This window comes from Narcine bancroftii, chromosome 5, assembly GCF_036971445.1.
Source record: "Narcine bancroftii isolate sNarBan1 chromosome 5, sNarBan1.hap1, whole genome shotgun sequence".
NCBI lineage: Eukaryota > Metazoa > Chordata > Chondrichthyes > Torpediniformes > Narcinidae > Narcine > Narcine bancroftii.
The window spans coordinates 210,209,637-210,235,457 of record NC_091473.1 but is presented as its reverse complement, the minus strand read 5'-3'; the positions used below and the strand labels follow the sequence as shown (position 1 = coordinate 210,235,457).

Here is a 25,821-nt window from a genome sequence, read left to right as displayed (position 1 = left end):
TGCTGCATCGCAACAACAGTTTCAGTTTTACTGCGGGTCTGGATTCCCAGCGACGGCACCCCGACTTCCTCAGGGGGCCGACGCCGTTCTCCCCCTGCAACCCGTTGTTGCTTCAAAAACTCACAAAAAAGACCAAAATATTCAGATTGGAGTATATCCTGGGGTATTTCAAGCAATGGAGTCGTCTTCTTGCGTGCCCCCTCCGTTAAAGTCGGCAGGCTGTCAGAATCAGGATCCACATCGCGGGCACATGCACCTTTCTCCTGAGAACGGGTAATTCCAGCGATGTCCTCCTGGTGAGTAGTCGTCATTTTTTCAGCTCCCACAGGCAATCTCTGTGGTTTAGGTTTGAAAGAAAGCAAACCTGAAGTTGTAGCAGACTGTTTAGGCTCTAAATCTTCAGCACTCCGAAAATGTAGTTTCTTCTGTACTTGACGTTTAATCTTTTTACCATTAATAGCCATAACAATTCCTTGATACTTTAAACTAAGTTTTAAAAAAATTAAACCTGAAAACAGAGTTAAAAACGGGTTCTTAAAAGTCTGGCCAGAGAGGTCGAGATTACACGTCTCGACTCTACGCCATCTTGCCATGCCCCCGATCAATAGAAATTGTGGAAACTCTTTTGCTTCCATTTTCATAGAACGAAAGAACTCAACTAACACATGTAATCTCTTTAGCGCACAAAGAAAAGCTCGCTAACCTTGAAGCAAAGATGTTGCTAAGAGACAGCAAAAAAAAAACGTGAAGGGCATCTTGAAACTAGACAACCCCGATTTCCAAGTCATTTTTCCTCTCATCTGTCTCCTTTCCTCCAGCTCCCACCCCCTTACCTGCCTTTTTCCATCAGAAACAAACCCTCTGCTCCCTCCCCATCACTTCTCAGCTTCTCTCCCACCAGCGTCCACTTGTAAGCACGTGCCCCTCCCCTTTTCCCTCAGCTTCTTAATTCGGGTGTTTGTCTCAGCATACCCAGACAAAGGCTCAGGCCCGAAATGTCGACTGCCTTTTACTTCCTATGTACGCTGCGTGACCATCTGAGTTTCTCCATCTGAGTCCTGCATTAGATCCCGACATCTGCACCTCCTAATCATCTGAAAAGTTTGAAACTTAATCAATTGCAAACACCAAGGGGAACTTGCACAGATAAGTCTTGTCCAGCAGTTAATGACACTAAGGTCTCCTGCTGGTTTATGATCTCGTCACGAAAGCCCAGTCACATAAACACCAGGTCAGAGGTCACCACCACACTCACCTGAGCAGTGATGCACAAAATGCTGGAACAACAGCAGGTCAGACAGAATCCACGGAAGGCAATAGACGGCATAACCCCACATTCAGAATAGCAGGGAAAGAGGGCAGAAGCCCAAATAATAGAGTGGGGAGAACGAGACAGGGAGGAGCTCAACACAACAATCTTTTAACATGTGGCCTCTGAAACACTGACCCTTTGGCCCACATGTCTCTACTGAACAGGATGCCCAAGTTAAACTAAACTGCTGCCCGCACATAATCCACCTCCCTCCATAGCCATGGGGCTATCAAGAACCAACTACACCTGATAACCCGTTCCATGTGTTCACCGGTCCCTGATTAATGTATTTGCCCTGAACTCTCCCTTAACCTTCTTCTCCCCCCCATAAACGTACACCCTTCAGCGAGTTATGCCTTTACCAGAGAGATAATATGCTGACTGTCCATGATGAGCGCGTCCTCTCCCAATGTGAACTCGGTAGTGAACAGGGAGCAGATGAACGATCTATCTCCACTGCAAATTCACTGGTGGCCCTGCATAGAGGAGAAACCCTTTCCGGACATGCTGCGAAAGAACGGTTTCTCCCAGTGTGATCACTCTTGTGCTTCTGCAGGTTGCAAGACTGAATAAATCCGATCCTATGGAGGGAGCAGGTGAAGTTCTCTACGCGGAGTGAATCCGCTGGTGTGCCTGTAGGTGGCAGAACTGAGAGAACCCCTTCCCACACAGAGAACAGATGAACGTTTTCTCTTCAGTGTGAACCCGTTGGTGTGCCTGCAGGACGCGGAGCTGAGTGAAGCCCTTCCCGCACAGGGAGCAGGTGAACGGTCTCTCCCTAGTGTGAATCCGCTGGTGTGCCTGCAGGCCGGAGAACTGAGAGAACCTGTTCCCGCACAGGAAGCAGGTAAATGGTTTCTCCCCGGTGTGAACCCGCTGGTGGACCTGAAGCCCAGAGGGCTGAGAGAACCCCTTCCCATATATGGAGCAGTCGAAAGGTTTCTCCCCAGTGTGAACCCGCTGATGCGCCTGCGGACCAGAGGGTCGGGAGAACCTCTTATCACATAGAGAGCAGGTGAAGGATTTCTCACCAGTGTGAACTCTCTGGTGCCTCAACAGGGTACTGAGAGAACCCCTTCCTGCACAGGGAGTAGGTGATAACGGGATTTTGCCAGTGTGAACCCGCTGGTGTATCTGCAGGCTGGAGGACTGGGTGAACTCCTTCCCACACACTCCAGGTCCTTGGAGGTTTGAAAGCTCTCCCCACAGTCAGAGCAGGGGAATGGCCTCCCCGTAGTGGGGACACACAGGTGTTGCAGCAGTGCCTCAGCTGGTGAATTTCTCCCCACACTCGGAAAGGGGAACAGTCTCTCCCCAGTGTAAGTGCAGGGATGTGTTTCCAGCAAGTCCAAAGAAAGCCCTTCCTCACCATACACTTCACTGTGGAGTGTTTTATCTGCGGTATTGATGGTCATCTGACCCTCCATGTCAGCCAAATGGCTGAAGTCCAGTACACACACTCAACGGGTGTAGGGTTTCTCCTTGCCGTGATTACTATGCTCCTAATCCACCAATAAGGCTGGCTGATACTATGGTCCCTAGGAATCCACAATGTGGCGTTGTCTGAAGCTTCCTGTCTGGAAACGCACTGTTTTCTTAACCCTGTGAAGAGAAGATGGTGGAGTGAGAGGGAGAAAGACATTCTCTGCAACCAATGTTCCAGGAGGACACACCCTGGAGGGAGAGCCAGCAACAGGACAAACCATGGATGTGGTCTGAACTGTGAGGAGTCAGTACGGAGAAGTAGACACATAGAATCAGAGCCAAAAATCACCCTCCTCCAAGCAACTCTCACCTTTTCTCTCTCCAGTCCTGTCATTTATATCCAATTATCACCATTTGTGGTCTGTACTCTTCCATCTGCCTTTTCTTCCCTTCTCCCCAGCCTTTTAATCCAGACGTCTGCCTGCTTTTTAACTCATATCTGGAAGAAGGGATCAATCCTGAAATATTCGTTATATACTTTTACCTCCAATGGACACTGAGAGATCTGACTTCTTCACGCACATAGATGGAGATCCCAGAGAAGTCCTCGGACGTTTCACCTACGCACCCGTTGCCATGATTTCAATAAGCCCACCCTGTAATTGGGTTGGAGAATGAGTCGACTGCATCCTCGTGCTGGGGAAACCCCACTTCTGCTGACACATTTCTCATGGTCTGAGACAGTCCAAGTCACTTTCTTTCAAATATTCCACCCAGTTCTTGCTAAGTTCGCCAGAACGTTCTGATTATGAAGTTGGTTTAGATCTCGGAGGAGGTCAAATGAAACAACATGATCGTGACTAATCTATTAACCAAAGGAAAAGAAACAAGGGAGACGTAACAGAGATCTACATGATTCTGAGAGGCAGTCAATGACTTTTTCCCAGGGCGGGAGTAGCTAACACCAGAGGACATCTGTACAAAGTGAAGGGATGAAAGTTGAGTGAAGACATCAAGGATTTCAGAGTTGTGGGTACCTGGAATGCCTTGCTAGTGATGGTGGTGGAGGGTGAAACATTAGAGGCGTTTAAGAGACTCAGACAGGTACATGGATAAAAGAAACAAAGAGGGTTTTGGTAGGAATATATAGGTCAAAGGGCTGTAAAGGTCTCTGTTCCACAAGGAGTAGGGAAAGAGAGAGAGAAGTTCCGCACTGTTAGCTAGCTTTACCTCCCATTGCGACCATTTTTCTCGCAAGTCATTTTAATTCTTACATTCCCACTGGATGGTGCGTGAGTTTTACCGGCGCTTCTGTGTATTCGCTTCAGGTTCCAGCGGCTGCAGCTGCTTGACACCCGCCCGCATGCTGTTGCCCTGCTGCAGCTGTCAATCTACTCACAGGGCGGGGCTAACGGGAACGGACGGCACTGATTGGCCGGTGGGTGACATTTCTCGTGATGTCATTTGCTGTTGGGAAACGGATGTGCTTTTTAAAATAAAAACACGAGTCTGGGGAAATTCAGCAGGTCAGACAGTGCTCTTCATATAGTAAAGATAAATACATAACCCACTTCAGAATTTGCTCCAGGCCCAATCACCACCTCATGCCCCATTCTCGCCGGCAGATTCGGCTCCCTCACGCCTGCGGACTGGGCGCCCTGAGGGGGAGGGGGCGCAAAGTGAAAACAGGAACTTAACAGGTTTCGTAGAATCCATAGGACTCCTGCAGGGAATAGAAGAAACGACGGAGGAAGAGGATAGAGTAATGGACCAAAGGTTTGAAATGGATACGGAGAAGAGGACGGGAGAGACGAAAGGTGGGAATTGATGGGGAGGTTTGGCTCTGTGAATGCAGAGCTGACGGAGGAGGCAGTGGGGAAAGGGGAGACAGTGGGGCAGTAGTAAATGGCCAACGGAAAATGGAGAAGTCAATAGCCCCTTTCAAATTGCAGCACCTGAGTCGCCCTCCTGGGACCTGGCTGCGATTACTGGATCACAGGGAAATCCCGGCAATTTAAGGGGGATCCCACCCCCACGATATTGTGGTAAGTGACGCGTCACGAACTCACGGGAACCATCGGCAGTCAGTCTCTCCCACCCCACCGGCCATCAGTCGCCACCCACCCCCAGCAACGTCCCTCTACAGCAAATAGTGAATCCACAAAAGAGATGCCGCGACGTGCTGCTCCGGCAATGGCCATCTTCCTTACCTATAACCCCAATGGAACCGTTCTGCCAGCACCAGCATGGGGAATTATGGGTAAAGAAAACAGCCATTGCTCCTGCATTGAGCCATTACCGCGAACCGGAGTGGCGTTTGCAGCAGCGGCACACACGGCCGACCTCTCCCAGCAACGACCTCTCCCAGCAACGACCTCTCCCAGCAACGACCTCTCCCAGCAACGACCTCTCCCAGCAACGACCTCTCCCAGCAACGACCTCTCCCAGCAACGACCTCTCCCAGCAACGACCTCTCCCAGCAACGACCTCTCCCAGCAACGACCTCTCCCAGCAACGACCTCTCCCAGCAACGACCTCTCCCAGCAACGACCTCTCTCCTCTCCCCCCCCCCCCCCACCCTGATCATGGCAGCAACCTCTCTCTCTCTCCCCTTCCACCACCAATCACGACAGCCAACCCCCCCCCCCCCCCCCCCCGCCCCGGTCATGACAACAACCTCACTCCCCCCCCGCACCCCGTTCATGGCACCAAACTCTCCCCACCGCGGCAGCGGCACCTCTGCCAGGGGTTTCCCTGTGATGCCAGCGCAAGTGCCGATGTCACCAGAGTAACTGGGTGGGCCTTTTCCCCTTTCAAATTGCCAGAACAGGGTGCCCAGGTAAGTTTTACTGGGGCCCCTGACCACCCTGGTTGGGTTCTGACCAGGTTGACGCAGTTGGACCCTTTCAAATCGCCAGGTAACTGGTTCGCTAACCATGCAAATTGCCCAGTTAACCCCATTTTACATGGCAGTTTGAAAGGGCCTAATGTTAACGGCAACCAGATGGAGGGTGCCCAGATACAATGTGATGTTCTGCTCCTCCAGTTGGCAGGTGGACTCAGTCTGGCAGTGCACAAGACCATAGACTGGCATGTCAGCAAGGGATAGGACAGGGAATGAAATAGAATGGGTGGCCACTGGGAGTGCCTCGCTGTTCTGGGGTTACAGCCGAGGTGCTCAAAAGAAGCAATCTCCCAGTCTGCGCCTTGTCTTTCCAATGTAGAGTAGACTACAAAGGGACTGCCAGATGAAGTATATGACCCCAACTGATTCACGTGAAATGTTGCTTCAGTTGGAAGGACTGTTTGGGACCCTGAATGGTGGTGAGGGAGGAAAGGTGGATGCAAGTGGAGCATCAGTAACAGGTGTAGGTACCAAGGGAGCAGTGGGTGAGAAGGGATGAGTGGACAAGGGAGTCACAGAGGGAGCATTTCCTGCTGAAAGTGGAGAGAAGGGAAGATCTGCCTGGTGGTGGGATCACATAGCAGGCAGTGGAAAATGGTGGAGGTTAATTTGTTGGATGTGAAGGCTGGTGGGGTAGTAGGTGAGGACAAGGGGAATCCTCTCCTTGCTACACAAAGGGGTGGAGGTAATAGAGGACATGCTGGTGAGGACCAAATCAACGTGGAAGGTACATAGTTTGAAGAAGGAAGACATCTCTGAACATCTGGCATAAAAGACCTAGCACTGGAAGTAGATGTAATGGAGACTGAAGAATTGAGAGAGAGGAATGGAATCCTTGCAGATGTGAAGAGATATAGTCAAGGTAGCTGTGACATTAGATGGGTTTGTCAAAGATGCCTGTTGAGAGTTTTTCTCCAGAGGAGAGATCGAAATGGATCGTGAATTTGAGGCATTAAAATGGATGAGCATGGGTGCATGAGGCAATAAAAGGGTAGACACAGCTGGGACCCATGCAGGTACCCATGCATATCTCTTTGACTTGGAGAAAGTGGGATGAGTCAAAGGAGAAGTTATTAAGGGTAAGAACAAGTTCTGCAGCCAGAGGAGGGTAATGGTGGAGGGGACTGTTAAAGCCCTTTGTTTCTTTCCTGATAACAGGCAGTAAGTCCTTGGGTATGGAGGATGGAGGTGTATAATGATTGGATATCTGTGGTAAAGATGAGCTTGTTGAGTTCAGGAAACTGGAAGTTGTGAAGTGATGGAGGATGTGTTAAGTATCGTGGATGTAGGTGGTGAGGGTCTGGACCAGGTGGAACAAAACGGTCAGCAAAGACCAATTTGGTGGGAAAGGAGCAGGCGGAAACAATGGGTCTGCTGGGACAATTGGGTTTGTGGATCTTTGGCTAGGAGGTAGAAACAGGCAGTGCAGAGTTTGGAAACACTAGGCCCTTTCAAACTGCCCCATAAAATGGGGTTAACTAGGCTAGTTGTGTGGCAGTTAGAAAGGGTCTGACCTGGTCAACCCCGTCGGAATCCAACTTTAGACCTACTTTAGATGTAGTCAGGGAACTCAGAGTTAGCCTTACCTAGGTCACATCCAGAGGCAATTTGAAAATGAAAATGGCTGACCCACTTATTCCGGTGACGTCAGCGCTTGTGAGCATGTGTCACTGGGCACCCAGCATCTGACCATCTGACAGTACTTCTGGTGAGTACATGATGCGTCATTGTGGGAGTGGGATCCCCCTTAAATTGCCAGGTTGGCAATTTAATGGGTATATCCCCCTGCAATTTAAAAGGCACCTCTGCATCTTTGCCCCAGCAATCTCACCTGGGTCCCAGGAGGGCTACCCAGGTGCTGCAATTTAAAAGAGGCTACTGAGGTTGGAGGTCATGTTAGGGAGGTGACCAGAAGTCAGGAGTTCAGAGATGGTGCATGATACAGTCGTTTGACAAGTATTGGTGGGGTCCTGTTGGAGGGGTAAGTAATAGGAGGGGAGTGAGAGTTGCCATCTGACTACAATAAGATAGAGGTCAGTGTGCCAGGCCACAACAGTGCCACCCTTGTCTGCAGATTTGATGGTTGTTGGGATTAGTGTGGAGGGCCAGGTGTTCCAAGGGCTGAGATTGGAATGAGTAAGGGCTGTGGTGAAGTCGAGATGTTTGATGCCTCGGCAGCAGTTGGCAATAAAAAGATCTGTGTGTGGTGCTCCGTTCTTCCCCACCATCCAGCACCCAGACCAACCCTCCTCCAGTAAGCAAATGAATTCCCACCACTAATGCTACAACTAATCAAACACCTTCCAAAAATTCAGGTAAATAACATCCATCTGTTCCCTGTATTTACCATGTTCATTATATCCTCAAAGAACTCCAGTAAATTTGTCAAACAGGATCTACCTTTGCTGAATTCATGCTCCTTCTGCCTGATGGATCCATTTCAATCCAGATGCCTCACTATTTCTTCTTCAATGATAGCTTCAAATATTTTTCCAAATACAGATGTTAAACTAACTGACCCATAATTCCCTGGCTTTTGTCTTTTTTGAACAGTAGTTTGACATTCACCATCTTCCAATCCACTGGGGGCTTGCCCAGAGTCCAGAGAATTTTGGTATATTATCAGCTGTGACTGCTACATCTGCCATTGTTTTTAACACCCTTTACTGTCCCTAATTTCTACCCAAATGGACTCAACATTTTGCTCCTCAGAACTTACATCATCTCTCACTATGGCTCTGATCTCATCCTTAACTAAGAGCACAACCCCACCTCCCTTGACTTTCTGACTGTCCTTCCTTATTACCTGATATCCTTGATTTTTAATTCCCAATCCTCAAACCCCTTTTCAGACTCTCTCATTCCCTCACATCTGTCTCCTTTCCTGCCTTTCCTGTCAAAGATAAACCCTCTGCCCTCTCCCCTGTCACTTCTCAGCTTCTCTATCTTCTCCCCTCCCAGCTGTATTCACCTGGGACCTCTTATCAGTTCGCCTGTGCTGCTTCACCTACAGCTCGGGTTCACCGTGTGTTTGTATAAACGCCAGAAGGCCTGCTGTACATTGACCTGCACATTGGATTTTTCATGTAAACTGCATCAGATCTCCTGGGTCACTTCCACTTTCTACTTGATGGGCTGGTTGGTACGGATGGATCCTGTCTGACCTGTACCTTGATGGACATTAAATAAAAATGGCTGCAGCCAGAAGGTTTTGGCCTCATTCTTATCTTCTGAAGCACTTTCTGTGTGACATTATCTTCAGATCCAAAGGTATGTAGCTACCTGAATGTCCTTTAAAATGCTCCGACCCTGTGCCTCTATAATGCTCCAATTTTGTTGAAGGTGAAGTTGATCCAAAACAAATACAGCTGCATAAACAATCTTTAAATGACTTTACAAAGTGCCACTTATGTGTTCAGTAAACCTATGCTCAGCCAGTTTGGCTGGGAGCTGCAAACTGGCAAACGAGAATTATTAATAGGAGAATTAGTGTAGAGGTTAACAGACACTTAAAATGCACACATGGGTGAGTTCAAAAAGTTCAGATTTTTGTGCTAATAAGGGTGAAGAGAAAAAAAACTTTCAGGACATTCAGAATCATAAAGCATCGCTGACCAGTATCATCAATCAAAGAGCTGCCATCCACATAAGGGGTTAAGTCGGTCACGCAGTGGGACACAGTGGGTTTTTTTTCTCTCTCAGAAGGAACAGGGGAAACTGAAGGAGAACAAAGAGATTCAGAAGCTGTCAATGCAAGGAAAGCAGCAGGGGAAGCAGAGATACAGCAGGGAAACCACAAGGACCTCGTGGAGATCAGGCAATACAATCATCATCAGTCTGTTTAAAATTGCTTCCCTGAAACATCAGTAAGCCAGCCATGGGGTTGGGACCCACAGCAATCCTCTTAATTCTCTGTCCAATTATCCCACTAGGCTGAGTTCAAACAGACTCACTGCCCAATCCTTCTCACTAATAACAGGCGGAGTCACCCAGCTCACTGACAAATTCCCAAAAGGACAGAGTTCAATTCAATTGACTGAGTATCCCAAACTCACTGCCCAATTAAAATACCATAACCTTGTGTAATTCGTATTGCTTCCTGCAAATCCTTTAGTGGATTTCCTTAATGCATTCTGGTTCCCCTGGATAACTCCCATCCATGCTTTTTGTCCCCCTGGATAACCCGCACCCATGCTTTTTGTCCCCCTGAACAAACCCCATCAGTGAATTTTGTCCCCCTGGACAATCAGTGATTTTTGCCCCTTGGAAAAACTCCTCCAGTGATTTTTGTCCCCCTGGATAACACCCACCAGTGATATTTGCCTTCCTGGATAACACCCAGTGATTAGTGTCCCCATGGACAACCCCCTCCAGTGATTTTTGCCCCCTGGACAACAACCTCTGGTGATTCACCTCCCCCACCCGGACAACCCCACCAGTGACCTTACCCCCTGGACAACCTTCACCAGTGATTTATGCCCCCCCTGGACAACCCCCACCAGTGATTTCTACCCCCTGGACAATCCCCACCAATGATTTCCAATCCTCCTTCCTCCCGGACAAACCCACCAGTGATTTTCGTCCACCTGCTCAATGCCCTCCAGTGATTGTTGTCCCCCTGGACAACCCCCACCAGTGATCTTTGCCCACCCTGGATAACTCCCACCAATGATCTTTGCCCACCCCGGATAACTCCCACCAGTGATATTTTCCCTCCTGGACAACACACTCCAGTGATTTTTGCCACCCTGGACAACCCACTCCTGTGATTTTTTTCCCCCCTGGACAACCCCCAGCATTGATGTTTGTTCCCTTGACAACTCCCACCAGTGATATTTGCCCCCTGGACAACACCCAGCAATTTTCTACCCCATGGACAACTCCATCCAGTGATTTATGCCCCCTTAGACAACCCCCTCCAGTGTTTGTTGTCCCACTGGACAACCTCCTCCAGATTTCTACCCCCTGGAGCACCCTCTCCAGTGATTTTTTTGCACCCTGGACAACAAACACTAGTGATTTTTGTCACCCTGGACAACTCCCAGCACTGAAGTTTGTCCCCTGGACAACCCATACCAGTGTTATTTGTTCCCTGGACAAGAAGACCCAGCAATTTTTTTCCCTCCATGAACATCTCAATCCAGTGATTTATGCCCCCCTAGACAACACCCTCCAGTGTTTGTTGTCCCCCTGGACAAACCCCTCTCGTGATTTTTATGCCCTGGAGATCCAACCCCCACCAGTGAAATTTGCCCCCTGGACAACCCCCAGTGTTTTTTTTTATCCTGGTCAACCCCCACCAGTGAACTTTGCCCTCTGGACAACCACCCCCAGTAATATTTGCATCGTCCCCCACAGACAATCAGACAATTCTATCAAGTAATTTTTTTATCCTCCTTGGCAACCCCCTTGAGTGATTTTTTTACCCAAATGAACACCCCTCCAGTGATTACACCCCTCCCAACAACCCTCTCCAATGATTTTTGCCCAGTGCACAAACCCCCACCTGTGATTTTTGCAACCTGATATCACCCTCTGGTGATTTCCCCCCCCCCCACCCCTGAAAAACCCCCCTTTGGTTATTTTCACCTCACCCAGTGATTTGTGTCTCACAGGTCTACCCCCTCCAGTGATTTTTGTTCCCCCCCGGACTACCTCTCCAATAATTTTATGCCTTGTCCAACACCCTCTAGAGTTTTTATCCCTGGACAACACGCTTCCATGATTTTTAATCCCTGGACAGCCCCCTTCTGTGATTTTTACCCCCTGGACAACATCCTCCATTGATGTTTACCCCTTGGACAACACCCTTCAGTGATTTTTATCCTGTGGACAACCCCTCCACAAATTCATGCCCATTGGACCACACCCTCCAGTGATTTTTACACCATTGACACCACCTCCAGTGGTTTTTGCCCCCCTGGACAACCCCCTCCAGTGAATTTTACCCCCTGGACAACCTGATCTAATGATTTTTTCCCCCATTATTTTTTATTACACCCACAGTGAGAGTTGACAGCCAATATCAGACATGAGTATAGTCATTGTCCAGAAAGGAGGCGATAGTAAAGTTGAATGTTTTCTTCAAGTCTATGTTCTGATCAGCTGTCCAGGTCTCGGTCTTTTTAACCACAAACTGGAGGGTAAATAAATGAACAGCTGCTCCAATGTTGAAGCGAGGGGCTCCTTCAAAACAACAACAAACACTGTCCTAATTACACAGATGATCAGCTGGAATTAAAACTGAGATGAGAGATGATCTAGTGTCTGGGGAGCAGAATGTTCACCAATCTGGGAGGAGATGAGAGATGATCTAGTGTCTGTGGAGCAGAATATTGACTGATCTGGGGGTGGGGGGAATGAAAGATGATCTAGTGTCTGTGGAGCAGAATGTTGACAGATTTGGAGGGAGATGAGAAATGATCTAGTGACTGGGATCAGAATGTTCACTAATCTGGGGTGAGATGAGAGATGATCTAGTGACTGAGGAACAGAATGTTGACTGATCTGGGGAGAGGTCAGAGATGATCTAGATTCTGGGGGCAAAATGTGGACCGATCAGAGGGTGATAAACGATGATCTAGTGACCGGGGAGTGGAATGTTGACCGATCTGTGGGAGGATGAGAGATGATCTAGTGACTGGGGAGCAGAATGTTGACCGATCTGTGGGAGGATGAGAGATGATCTAGTGACCTGGGAGCAGATTGTTGAATGATCTTGGGGTGGGGGGGGGGGGGAGATGAGGGATGATCTAGTGTCTGTGGGGGCAGAAAATGTTTACTGATCTGTGGGGAGATGAGAAATGATCTAGTGTCTGGGGAGGAGAATGTTGACTGATCTGGGGAGAGATGATTTTCTTTCTGGGGAGCAGAATGTTGACCAATCTGAGGGGAGATGATAGGTGATCTAGTGTCTGGAGTGCAGAACTTTGAATGATCTGGGGTGAGATGGGAGATGATATAGTGTCTGGGGGGAAGAATGTTGACTGATCTGGAAGGGAAATGAGAGATAATCTAGTGATTGTGATCAGAATGTTGACAGATCTGGGGGGAGATGAGAGATGATCTAGTGTTTGGGAAGCAGAATGTTGACTGATCTCGGCAGAGATTATCTTCTTTCTTGGAAGAAGAATGTTGACCAATCTGGGGGAGATGATAGGTGATCTAGTGTCTGGGGTGCAGATCTTTGACTGATCTAGGGGGAGATGAGAGATGATCTAGTTTCTGGGAGGCAGAATGTTGACCAATCTGAGGGGAGATGAGAGATGATCTAATTTCTGGGGGGCAGTATGTTGACCGATTTAGGGATAGATGAGTGATGATCCAGTGTATGGGGTCCCGAATGTTGACTGATGTGGGGGGAGATGAGAGTTCATCTTGTGACTGGGTAGCAGACTGTTGACTGATCTGGGGAGAGATGAGAGATTATCTAGTTTCTGAGGGGGGGGGGGGGAGAATGTTGACTGGTCTAGGGAGAGATGAGAGATTATCTAGATTCTGGGGGCAGAATGTGGACCGATCTGGTGGGAGATGAGAGATGATCTAGTGACTGGGGAGCAGAATGTTGACCGATCTGGGGGGAGATAAGAGATGATCTTGATTCTGGGGAGGAGAATGTTGACCGATCTGGTGGGAGATGTTGATGATCTAGTGTCTGGGGAGGAGAATGTTGACTGATCGGGGCAGAGATGATCTGGTTTCTATGGACAGTATGTTGACCTATCTGGGGAGAGATGAAAAATGATCTAGTGTTTGGGGAAGAGAATGTAGGGGGAGATGAGGGAAGATCCAGCGTCTGGGATCAAAATGTTGAATAATCTTGGTGGATATGAGAGATGATCTAGTGTCTGGGGAGCAGAATGTTGACTGATCTGGGAAGAGATGAGAGATGATCGAGTGTCTGGAGAGCCGAATATTGACTGATATGGGAGGGAGATGAGAGTTGATCTAGTGACTGGGTAGCAGACTGTTGACTGATCTGTGGAGAGATCAGAGATGATCTAGAGTCTGGGTGCAGAATGTTGACCGATCTGGTGGGAGATGAGAGATGATCTAGTGACTGGGGAGGAGAATGTTGAATGAACTGGTGAGAGATGAGAGATGATCTAGTATTTGTGTAGCAGAATGTTGACTGATCTGGGCAGAGATGATCTTCTTTCTGGCAAGCAGAATGTTGACCGATCTGGGGGGAGATGAGAGATGATCTCGTGTCTGGGGGGAAAATGTTGCCTGATCTGGGGAGAGATGAGAGATGATCTCTTGTCTGGGAAGGAGAATGTTGACTGATCTGGGGAGAGATAAGAGATGATCTAGTGTTTAGGGAAGGAGAATGTGGGGGGAGATGCTGGTTGATCCAGTGTCTGGGATCAGAATGTTGAATGATCTGGGGAGATATGAGAGATGATCTAATTTCTGGGGGGAAGAATGTTGACCGATTTAGGGATAGATGAGTGATGATCCAGTGTGTGGGGACCTGAATGTTGACTGATGGGGGGATGGGGGGGGGGGGGGAGATGAGAGATGATCTCATGTCTGGGAAGGAGAATGTTGACTGATCTGGGGTGAGATGAGAGATGATCCAGTGTGTGGGGAGCAGAAGGCTGACTGATCTGGGGGGAGATGAGAGATGATCTATTTTCTGGGGAGCAAAATGTTGACCGATCTGGTAGATGAAAAATGATCTAGTGTTTAGGGAGGAGGATGTGGGGGGTGGGGGGGGGGAGATCAGAGATGATCTTAGGTCTGGGATCTGTATGCTAACCGATCTGGAGGGATATGAAAGATGATCCAGTTTCTCGGGAGCAGAATGTTGATCGTCCAGGGTGGGGAGATGAGAGATGATCTAGTGACTGAGGAGGAGCATGCTGACTGATCTGGGGAGAGATGATAGATGATCTAGTTTCTGGGTAGAGAATGTTGACCGATCTGGAGACGGGGCAGGAACAAGGTTCCTTCATGGGCTCGTTTTTCCACCGTTGCTTCCCAACGACACCTGGTGGCCGAGCCTTGTTCGGGTTGAGCATTAATGTGATTGGTCAGTAGCGATCACGTGTTATGGCAGCCATGTTGGGGCTCTTCATTGCCGCCGCCATTCCCTCAGCGCTGTGTTTGTGAGGAAGATTTTGCTTGTAAGTTCGTTTATATGGTTTTATTCCGTATCTGTTTCAGCACATATCACAAACAGCGATGTGAGCAGTTGGTTTTAATTCCAGCTGATCATCTATGTCATTAGGACAGTGTTCGTTGTTGTTTTGTAGGAACCATTCGCTTCAACATTGGAGCAGATTTTCATTTATTTACCCTCCAGTTTGTGGTTAAAAAGAGCGAGACCCGGACAGTTATTCAGAACAGGACTTGAAGAAAACAGTCAACTTTACTCTCGCCTCCTTTCTGGACAATGACTGTACTCGTGTCTGATATTGGTTGTCTGTTTCAACCCTCACTGAGGGTGGAATAAATGATAATGGGGGCAAAAATCACTGGAGGGGTTTGTCCAGGTGGTAAACATCACTGGAGGGGGTCGTACTGAATGGAAATCACTGGAGGGGTTTGTCAGATGGGGAGTTGGGGGTGGGTTGACAAAAATCACTGGAGAGGTTTGTCCAAGGGGCAAAAATCTCTAGAGGGGTTGTCCTGGGGAAAGAATCACAGGAGGGGATTGTCCAGAGGGCAAAAACCATTGGAGGTGGTTCTCCAAGGCATAAAAATCACTGGGGGGTTGTCTGGATGGGCAAAAATCACTGGAGAATGGTTTGTCCTGGGGTCAAAAATCACTGGAGGTATTGTCCATTGGGCAAAAGTCTTGGGGGGGGAGGGGTTGTCCAGGGAGTAAAATCATTGGAAGGGTTTGTCCAGGATGCCAAAAATTACAGGATGGAGTTGTCTGGGGGTGGGGGGGGGGGAGATCACTTGAGGGGCTTGTCTGGTGGGTTATAAATCACTTGGGGTTGTGCAGGGGGCCAAAAATTACTGTATGGTGTTGACCAGGTGGGCAAAAATCACTGGAGGGGCTTGTCAGGTATGGTAAAAATCACTGGAGGGTGTTGTCCAGGGAGCAAAAGTAATTGGCAGGTGGGGGGGATCACTGGAGAGGATTGTCCATGGGGACAAATATCACTGGTGGTTTTGTCCCATGGCATTAATAATCACTGGCAGTAGTTGTTCAGGGGATGTGCAAAAATCACTAGTGGGGGTTGTTCAGGGGGCAAAGATCACTGGAGGGTGTTGTCCAAGTGTGCAAAAATCACCGGAGGGTAATGTCCGTGGGGGATAATTGGCGGTGGGTGTGTGTAATCACTGGTGGGGGTTGCCCAGGGAAGGGGGCAAAAATCATTGGCAGGGTTTGTCTAGGGCAGCAAAAATCACTAGAGGTGGTTGTCCAAGGGGACAAAAAATCACTGGTTGGGGTTGTTCAGGGGGGAGGGAAATTACTGGAGGGGGTTGTCCACGGGGGCAAAAATCACCAGATGGGGTTGCCGGATGTGCAAAAATCACGGGAGGGGGGTTGTCCAGGGGACAAAAATCACTGGTTGGGGTTGTCCAGGGGTACAAAAACCACTGGTTGGGGTTGTCCAGGGGTACAAAAATCACTGGTTGGGGTTGTCCAGGGGGGCAAACACTGGCAGGTGTTGTCCATGGGAAATCACTGGCAGGGGTTGTGAAGTGGGGGTTAAAAAATCACTGGCGTGGTTGTCCAGGGCGGCAAAAAAAATCACTGGAGGAGGTTGTACAGGGGGACAACAATCACTGGAGGGGTTTGTCCAGTGTGAGAAATATCACGCACTGGTGGAGGTTGTCCATGGGGACACAAATCACTGCTGGGGGTTTTCCTTGGGGTCACAAATCACTGCTGGGGGTTGTTCAGGGGGACAAAAATCACTGGTGTGGGTTGTCCGGGGTACAAAAATCAATGGAGGGGTTTGCCCATGGGAACAAAAAAAATCACTGGTGTGAGAAATATCACGCACTGGTGGAGGTTGTCCATGGGGACACAAATCACTGCTGGGGGTTTTCCTTGGGGTCACAAATCACTGCTGGGGGTTGTTCAGGGGGACAAAAATCACTGGTGTGGGTTTTTCGGGGTACAAAAATCATTGGAGGGGTTGTCCAAGGAGTCAATAATCACTGTTGGGGGTTGTACAGTGGTTCAACAATCACTGGTGGGGCTTGTCCAATGGTTCAACAATCACTGGTGGGGGTCGTCCAGGGGGACAACAATCACTGCTGGGGGTTGTCCGGTGGGACAAAAATCATTGGAGGGGTTGTCCAAGGGGACAACAATCACTGGTGGGGGTTGTCCAGAGGGACAGAAATCACTGGTGAGGGGTTGTCCATAGGTCTCCACATGGAGAAAGGAGATTTTAAAATGGAATAAAAATGTAAGTTTAAAATGGCGACTGGAATGGAAAAGAGGAGGCTACATCTATGGGCTACATTCTCTTCTTGTTATTTAGCTTAGGAATTGATAAGGAGTTGGTGGATTCCTGACAGTATTTTAAGGAATATGTTCTATAAAGGAGTTGTTCTTCGAATGTTCCTGAAACTAGAGATAAGAAACTATAAATTCTGTGAATTTTAAGCCATGAGTAGCTCCTTTATTGTAAGTTAGCAGCTCCTCACTGTTTTTTTTCTGTAACAGGCTTCTTACACTTTGCAATGGCTTAAAAGTTTGTTTATGCAGCTTTATCCATATTTATTTTGGAATAACCAAGTTCAATTTAATGTATGGCATACTTGGCAGGATCCCAAGACAGGAATCATGGATCAAGCTCAGGCTGAATAAGTGGCCGGGCTGGTGTTGGAGAAACAAAGGGAGATAGGGGCCCCAAGGTAAATTTACCTTGATCTCCCATCTTCGATCCCCTGGTGGCATGGTCCCTCTCCCGAGGTGACCCCGTTGCCTTGACAGGATCCACAAAAGGAAGGAATACGGATTACACAAGGTTAGTGTATTTTAATTGGGGAGCAAGTTCAGCATACTCAGTCAATTGAACTGAACTTAGTCAATTTGGAAGGATTGGGCAGCGAGTCTGTTTGAACAGTGTATTGGGGGAGTGGGGAATTGGACAGCGAGTCAGGGGATGCAGTCTATTGGGGAATAAGGAATTGGCCAGTGAGTATTGGGGAGGTAGGGAATTGGACAGAAAGTTGTGGACAGTGTATTTGGGGATATGGACTGAGGATCATTTTATTCAGAGTGGGGATAACTGACCAGTGAGTTCATAATATTTGGTGAAGTGTGGTTATTAGATTAAAGAGGAGAAGGTACAGCTCTGGATACAGAGACATTTAGTGAGGCAGCCAGGAGAATACAGAAAAAAAAAAATGTGTGACAAAGATACAGATAAGTGCAGTGCTGACTAACTGGGCTCAGAAATGTGATCTGTGGGAGGGGAGAACAAGCTGAGAAAGTTGTTGACAAAGATCATGGTTCCAAGTGGGGAAAAAACTAGAAAGAAAAAGCACAAGAAAGAAAGGTTCATGCTTGGAGGAAAGATTACCGTGAGATCCCAACCCTATGGCTGGCTTACTGACAGTTGAGAGAAGCAATTTTGAACAATTGAATTGCCCGATCTCCACGGTCCACGTAGTTTCCCTGCTGTATGGCTGCTCCTCTTGCTGCTTTCCCTGCATTAGCAGCTTCTGTATCTCCTTCAGTTTTCCCTGTTCCTTCACAGAGAGAACTTTCCTCCAACTGTTTACCCCTATATTGCAATCAGACAGCTACCTGCTGTTAGTTGTGGAGATCATTTTGCACAGAAGGTGCTTCAGAAGACAGTAACGAGGCCAAAATCTTTTGGGCGCAGCCATTTTTATTCAATGTCCATCAAGGTACAGATCAGACAGGGTCCGGTCTGTCGTACCAGCCAGCCCAGCAAGTACATAGGGAAAGTGACCCAAGAGTTCTGATGCAGTTTACATGAAAAATCCAATGTGCAGGTCAATGTACAGCAGGCCAACTGGAGTTTATTCAAACACATGGCAAGCCCAAGCTGCAGGAAGGGTAGGTGAAGCAGCACAAACTAACTGGTCCCAGGTGAATACAGGTGGGAGGGGAGAAAATAGAGAAGTGACAGGAGAGAGGGCAGAGGGTTTCTCTCTGACAGGAGAAGACATGGAAGGAGACAGATGTGAGGGAATGAGAGAGTCTGAAAAAGGGGGGTTAAGGGGATTGGGAATTTAAATTCAAGGATATCAGGTAATAAGGAAGGACAGTCAGAACGACAAGGGAGATGGGGTAATGCTCTTAGTTAAGGCAAAATGTTTGAAGCTATCATTGAAGAAGAAATATTGAGACATCTGGATTGAATTGGATCCATCAGGCATGGATTCAGTAAAGGCAGGTCCTGTTTTACAAATTTAGTGGAATTCTTTGAGGATATAACGAACTTTGTAAATATAGGGGAGCAGATGGACGTTGTTTACCTGGGTTTTCGGAAGGTGTTCGATTTGGTGAAGCATAAAGGGCTAATACAGAAGATAAGGATGCATGGAATTAGGGATGATGTATTGGCATGGATAGAGGATTGGTTAACCCAGTAGTTCTCAACATTTTTCTTTCCACTCACATCCCACTTAAGTATTCCCTATGCCATAAATGCTTTGTGATTAGTAAGGGATTACTTAAGGTGGGATGTGAATGGAAAGAAAAAGGTTGAAATCCACTGTTTTAATCGTATCTCATTGACTCGTTATGTGCATGGTTCATAACTCCAAAGGAAATGGGCCAATGACAATTTTTCTCAAGCAAAATATTTCAGTAATATTTGGGTCTAGAGCAGTGATTCTCAACCTTCCCTTCCCTTCCCACTCACATACCATCTTAAGAGAATTGGGGTGCAGGGGTGTTTTTCTCTAGTTGGCAATTAGTGGTAAGTGGGGTGCCACAGAGGTCTGTGCTGGGCACACAACTGTTTACGGTATTCATGAATCATCTGGAAGAGGCGATAGAGTGCAGTGTATATATGTTTGCTGATGACACTAAATGGAGTGGAAAAGCAAATTGTGCAGAGGATATCAAGAGTCTGTCAGCAAAAGGAGTAGTGGGATGTGAATGGAAAGAAAAATGTTGAGAACTACTGGGTTAACCAATCCTCTGTTCTTAGAGGTTGTGCAGCAACTGTACAAAGTACTGGTGAGACTATCTGGAGTACCTCGTGCAGTTCTGATCTTCATTGAGGAAGGATGTCCTGGCTTTGGAGGCAGTGCAGAGGAGGTTGACCATAATGATTCCAGGAACGAAGTGGTTGGACTATGAGGAGAGAGGGAATCATTTGGGATTGTACTTGCTGGAATTTAGAAGAATGAGAAGAGATCTTATAGAAACATAAAATTATGAAAGGCAGAGATAAGATTGAAGTAGGTAAGTTATTTCCATTGGTGAGGGAAAATCAGAGCTACGGGACATGGCCTCAAGGTTCAGCATAGTAAATTTAGGACACAGATGAGAAGAAACTTTTTCCCAGAGGGTGGTGAACCTGTGGAATTCACTGCCTATTGAAACAGTGGAGGTGACCCCAGTAAATATATTTAAGATAAGGTTGGATAGATTTCTACATAGTCAGGGAATTAAGGGATGTGGGGAAAAGGCAGGTAGATGGAGATGAGTCTATTATCAGCTCAGCAACCCCATTGGTTGGTGGAGCAGGCTCGATCGGCTGGACTCTTGCTCCTATTTCGTATGTCCTTATGTTAATGGAAATTGGAAGTCAATGTTCATGCCGTCTGGTTGAAGACAGCCAGTGGTGTCCTTCCAGTTTGAAGTTGCTGTCGATGATTGGGGTCCAGATTGTTGTTCCAATGGGGTTTTTCCTTGTAGCTCCAGCTCCCCAGTTGGCCTGCTGCACCTGTTCATCAGGTTTTTCATGGTAAACTGCATCAGATCTCCTGGGTCACTTCCCCTTTGTACTGACCTGTACCTTAATAGAAGATTTTGACCTTGTTCTTGGCTTCCAAAGCATCTTCTGGGTGACGTTATCACCAGACGCAGCTTGAATGTCCTTTAAAATGCCTAGTCCTGTGCCACTGTAATACTATTATTTGGTGACCTATGGACTACTGGCACGAGTGATTTTTGTTCCCTTATTATCCATAATCTCTAACGAGATTGATTCAATATTCTGCTCCTCAGAAACTGCAGTACAACTCCGATTATCTGAAATGGTTTGGACTGGTTATCTGAATTTTTCAGATAACTGGTCATTTAAAAAAAAAACTGCCTGTAGCAACAGCAAATCATTTGTATCAATAGCCCTTTTCACATTGGCTAACCAGTAGATTGGCCTTTCGGTGTCCCATTCTCCCTGAAAAATTCAGCAATGAAAACTCAACCATGCTCCCTCACGGCTGTGCACTGGGCAACCTGAGGGGGAGGGGGACCGCGCTTCTTTTGCAAAAGTAAAAACACGGAAATGCTGAAGGAATACACGAGGTCCCACAGTGTCCACAGGAGCTAAAGATCTATTTTTAAAAAAATTACCCTTGATGTCTCCTTTCAACTTTCCTCCCTTCATTTTGTTCACATGTCCTCTAGTACTGGCTTCTCTTGCCCAGGGAAAAGGGCACTGGCTGTGCCTCTCCGAATCTTGTAAACCTCTTAAGCCTCTTCAGTCTCTGATCCTCTGGTTATTAAATTAGTTGCAATCATCGTTGTTTCATTTGACCCTCCTCCCGGACTGAATGTTTGAAAGAAAAGCCAGTGACTCAGACTGTTTCAGGCCACGATAAATGTGTCAGCAGAAGTGGGGTTTCCCCAGCACGGGGATGCATTTGGGCTCATTCTCCAACCCACTTACAAGGCAGCACCAATTGGAATCCTGGAAACTGATGGGTGTGTGGGTGGTTGGCTGAAATGTCTGAGGGCTACTCAAGAGACTCCATCTAAGTGCATAACGAAGTCAGCATGACTCTCAGCATCCATAGGAGGTAGGTTCAAGCCTGAGCTCTTCCAAATATGAGTGAAAAGCAGGCAGGTGCCTGGATTAAAAGACTGGGAAAAAGGTAAGAAATGGTAGGCGAGGCCAACAGACAAATGGTAACAATTGGGTTTGGATGGGAGGACAGGAGAGAAAAATGGTGAGGATGATTGGTGGAAGGGGGAATTTTTTTTTTGTTGTTCTGACACCATGTCCCTACCTGTCCGTAGTGATCCTCCCCACAGTTCAGGACAATTCCACTGTTTGTCATGTTGCAGGCCATGTCTCCAGGGTGTGTTGTCCTGGAGCACTGGCTGCAGAGAATGCCTTGCTCCCTCTCACTCCACCATTTTCTCTTCACAGGGTTAAGAAAGAAGTGCGTTTCCAGGCAGGAAGCTTCAGACAATGCCAAGCTGTGGTCTGACACTCCGACTGGATTCCTCGGGACCGTAGTATCATCCATCTTTATCGGTGGATTAGGAGCACGGTAATCACGGCAAGGAGAGACCCTACACCTTTTGAGTGTGTGTATTGGACTTCAGCCAATTGGCTGACATGGAGGGTCAGGTGGCCAGTGATACCCCAATTAAAACATTCCAATGTGAAGCGTGTGGTGAGGTGGGGCTTTCTGGGCACTTGCTGGAAGCACATCACTGCTCTCACACTGGGGAGACACCGTTCCCCTGTTCCGAGTGTGGGGAGGGATTTGCCAGCTCTGAGGCACTGCTGCAACACCAGTGTGTCCCCACTAGGCGGAGCCCATTCCCCTGCTCTGACTGTGAGAAGAGCTTTCAAACCTCCAAGGACTTGGAGGAGCACAAGTGTGTTCCCCCTGGGGAGAGACCATTCCCCTGTTCCGAGTGTGGGGAGGGATTTGCCAGCTCTGATGCACTGCTGCAACACCAGTGTGCCTTCACAATGGGGACCCCTTTCCTGTGTTCTGATTGTGGGAAGAGCTTTCCAACCTTTCAGGACCTGGAGGGGCACGGGTGTGTTCCCCCTGGGGAGAGCCCGTTCACCTCCCATGTGTGTGAGAAAGGGTTCACCGAGTCCTCACACCTGCTACAACACCAGAGAATTCACACCAAGGAGGGATCATTCACCTGTTCCCTGTGTGGGATCGAATTCACTGACTCCTCTACCCTGCTGAAGCATCAGCGAGTTCACACTGGGGAGAAACGATTCACCTGCTCCCAGTGTGGGAAGGGGTTCTCTCGACCCTCTGGCCTGCAGGCACACCAGCGGCTTCACACTGGGGAGAAACCATTCAACTGCTCCCTGTGCGGAAAGTGGTTCTCTCAGCCATCCAGCTTGCAGATACATCAGCGGGCTCACACTGGTGAAAAACCATTCACCTGCTCTCTATGTGGGAAGGGGTTTGCTCGGCCCTCTGGCCTGCAGGCACACCAGCGGCTTCACACTGGTGAGAAACCATTTGACTGCTCCCTGTGCGGGAAGGGGTTCTCTCAGCCCTCTGGCCTTCGGGCCCACCAACGGGTTCACACTGGGGAGAAACCATTCGTCTGCTCCCTGTGCGGGAAGAGGTACTCTCAGCCCTCTGGCCTGCAGGCACACCAGCGGATTCATACCGGTGAGAGACCATTCACCTGCTCCCTGTGTGGGAAGGGCTTCACTCAGCCCTGCGTCCTTCAGGCACACCAGCGGGTTCACACTGGGGAGAAATCATTCATCTGCTCCCTATGTGGGAAAGCGTTCTCTCAGCATTCCAACCTGCAGGCACACCAGCGGGTTCACACTGGGGAGAAACCATTCACTTGCTCCCTGTGTGGGAAGGGGTTTTCTCAGCACTCTGGCCTGCAGACACACCAGCGAGTTCACACCGGGGAGAGACCATTCACCTGCTCCCAGTGCGGGATTGGATTTACTCAGTCCTGCAACCTGCAAAAACACCAGAGAGTTCACACTGGGGAGAAACCGTTCTCCCGCAGCATGTGTGGAAAGGGTTTCTCCACTCTGCAGGGCCACCAGTGAATTTGCAGCGGGGAGAGATCGTTCACCTGCTCCTTGTTCAGAAAGAAGTTCACTCAGCCCTCTGCTCTTTTGGGACACCTGCAAGTTCACACCAGGAGAGGAAGAGTTCATCATGGACAGTCAGCATGTTATCTCCGGTAAAAGCATCACTTGCTAAAGGGCGTGTGTTTAAAGTGAAGTGGGGGGAGGGGAAGAAGATTAAGGGGGAACGTTCTGGGCAAATATTTTAATCAGAGACCAGTGAACCTATGGAACAGGGTATCAGGTGTAGGTGGTTCTTGATAGCCCGATGAATATGTATGGAGGAGGATCATGTGGGAACAGCAGTTTAGTTTAACTTGGGCAGTACAGACATGTGGGCATAAGGGTCTATGTTTCAGAGGCCACAGGTTTAAGGATTGTTGTGTTGGGGATTTTCTCTGTAGCCTGAGCTCTTCCTTGTCTTACTCTTCCCACTCTTATTTGGGCTTCTGCCCTCTTTCTCTGCTATTCTGAGTGTGGGGCTCCTTCCGTGGATGCTGCCTGACCTGCTGAGTTGTTCCAGCATTTTATGTGTCTCTGCTGAGGTGAGTGTGGTGGTGACCTCTGACCTGGTGCCTGTGTGGCTGGCCTTTTGTGACAAGATCATAAACCAGCTAGGAGATGACAGCGTCGTTAACTGCTGGACAAGACTTATCTGGTGTTTTTAATTGATTCTTTGAAACTTGACGCTGCAACCTCTGGATTTTCAGATGATGAGGGTGTGCAGATGCCGGGATCTAATACAGTTCATAAATGCTAAAGAAACTCAGGTCAAGCAGCATCCATTGGAAGTAAAAGGCTGTTGAAATTTCAAGCCTGATCCTTTCTCCAGGAGTTCTGAAAATGAGACAGGTGCCTGACTTAAAAATGTGAGGAGAAAGGAGAAGAGCATGCGCTTACAGGTGGATACTGGTAGGAGGGTAGAAGAAAAAGAAGCTGAGAAGTGACAGGGGAGAGGGCAGAGGGTTTCCCTCTGAGTGCTGCAGGAAAGGAGACAGAGCGATGAGGAAATGAGCCTTAGAAAGGGGAGGGGGGGGTGGACAGAAATTGGAAGTTAATGTTCATTCCATCTGGTTGGAGATGGGGAGACAAAATATAAGGTGTCCCTCCAGTTTGCAGGTGGTTTCAATGACTGAGATTCAGATTATTGTTCCAGTAGGGCTTTTCCTTGCAGTTCCAGCTCTCTGTGTGTTTGTACAATCCCCAGTCGGCTGTTGCACTTGTTCATTGGATTTTTCATCTACACTGCATCAGATCTCTTAGGTCACTTCCCCTTTGCACTTGCTGGGTGGCTGGTACGGAATAAAAATGGCTCTGACTGAAAGATTATGGCCTCATTCTCGACTTCAGAAGCACCTTCTGGGTGATGTTATCTCCAGACCCAACATCATGTAGCTGCCTGAATGTCCTTTGAAATGCCTCAACTAGTGCCTGTGGTGTGTACTGGGTTGTGTGGATCCTTGTGGATTGCTGCTTGTAGATTTTCTCAATGGTGGGGCAAATTTTTCCTGTGAAGCACTGGGCCATGTCCACTACCTTTTGAATGGCATTCCACTCAGAGTCACTGGTGCCCCTGTACTGGAGCATGGTCCAGCCAGTCAGCACACATTTCATTGCACATCTCCAGAGGTTTGCCAAAGTTTCCAATGACATAACTGACTTTTTATTAATACAATTTTTTTCTCTAGTTCATTGACAGTGGGAATGGCACCCAAGGCAGGGACATGCTCTTCTTGCAGAATGTGGATAGTCAGGGAAGCCAACAATATTCCTGATGACTTAATCTGAGAGAAATGCATCCAGCTTCAGCTTCTTACAAATCGAGTTAAGGAATTGGAGCTGCCCCAACTAAGATCTGTGCTTAATGACTCGTTTAAACAAGGGAATCTTCCATCATCCTTTAATGAAGTTTGTATTTCTCTTATTTTAAAAAAGGGGAAGGATCCACTTGAATGTGCTTCTTGTAGGCCTATTTCTTTTCTTAATGTTGATATGAAGATTTTGACTAAATCAGATTGGACAATATTTTACCATCAATCTTTTCTGAAGATCAAACTGGCTTTATTTAACATTGTTATTCTTATTTTAATGCACACTGTTTATTGAATATATTTATCCCCCCACTCCTGTCTCTGAATGTGTTCTTTAGATGAAATGAAAGCTTTTGATCAGGTGGAGTGGGGTTATTTATTTGTGACCCTGGAAATTTTTAATTTTAGACCATGTTTTATTAAATGGATTAAATTATTATA

General features: G+C 47.9%; 1 protein-coding gene and 1 long non-coding RNA gene across 9 annotated transcripts; one reads left to right on the top strand and one right to left on the bottom strand.

The window, feature by feature from the left end:
• LOC138764700 (zinc finger protein 229-like) lies at positions 1 to 25,821 on the top strand. Of its 8 annotated transcripts, none has more exons than XM_069940944.1 (6): positions 1 to 296; positions 1,869 to 4,554; positions 4,690 to 4,782; positions 8,743 to 8,912; positions 21,920 to 23,685; positions 25,258 to 25,821. In XM_069940944.1, the coding sequence occupies exon 5, from the start codon at positions 22,112 to 22,114 to the stop codon at positions 23,546 to 23,548; it is 1,437 nt and encodes a 478-aa protein (XP_069797045.1). In that variant the 5' UTR covers positions 1 to 296; positions 1,869 to 4,554; positions 4,690 to 4,782; positions 8,743 to 8,912; positions 21,920 to 22,111; the 3' UTR covers positions 23,549 to 23,685; positions 25,258 to 25,821. The 8 variants fall into 8 exon arrangements, with proteins under 8 accessions (XP_069797045.1, XP_069797042.1, XP_069797043.1 ...); XM_069940941.1 differs by having other exon boundaries at positions 8,656 to 8,912; XM_069940942.1 differs by having other exon boundaries at positions 8,604 to 8,912.
• Positions 836 to 5,161, bottom strand: LOC138764741 (uncharacterized). Its single transcript, XR_011358291.1, has 3 exons — positions 4,948 to 5,161; positions 4,041 to 4,204; positions 836 to 2,914 (listed from the first exon to the last, which is right to left on the bottom strand). It is a non-coding gene; the product is annotated as an uncharacterized lncRNA (long non-coding RNA).

Excerpts from the sequence above, each read along its gene's own strand:
- LOC138764700 (XM_069940945.1), top strand. The coding sequence starts at position 22,112 with ATGGAGGGTCAGGTGGCCAGTGATACCCCAATTAAAACATTCCAATGT.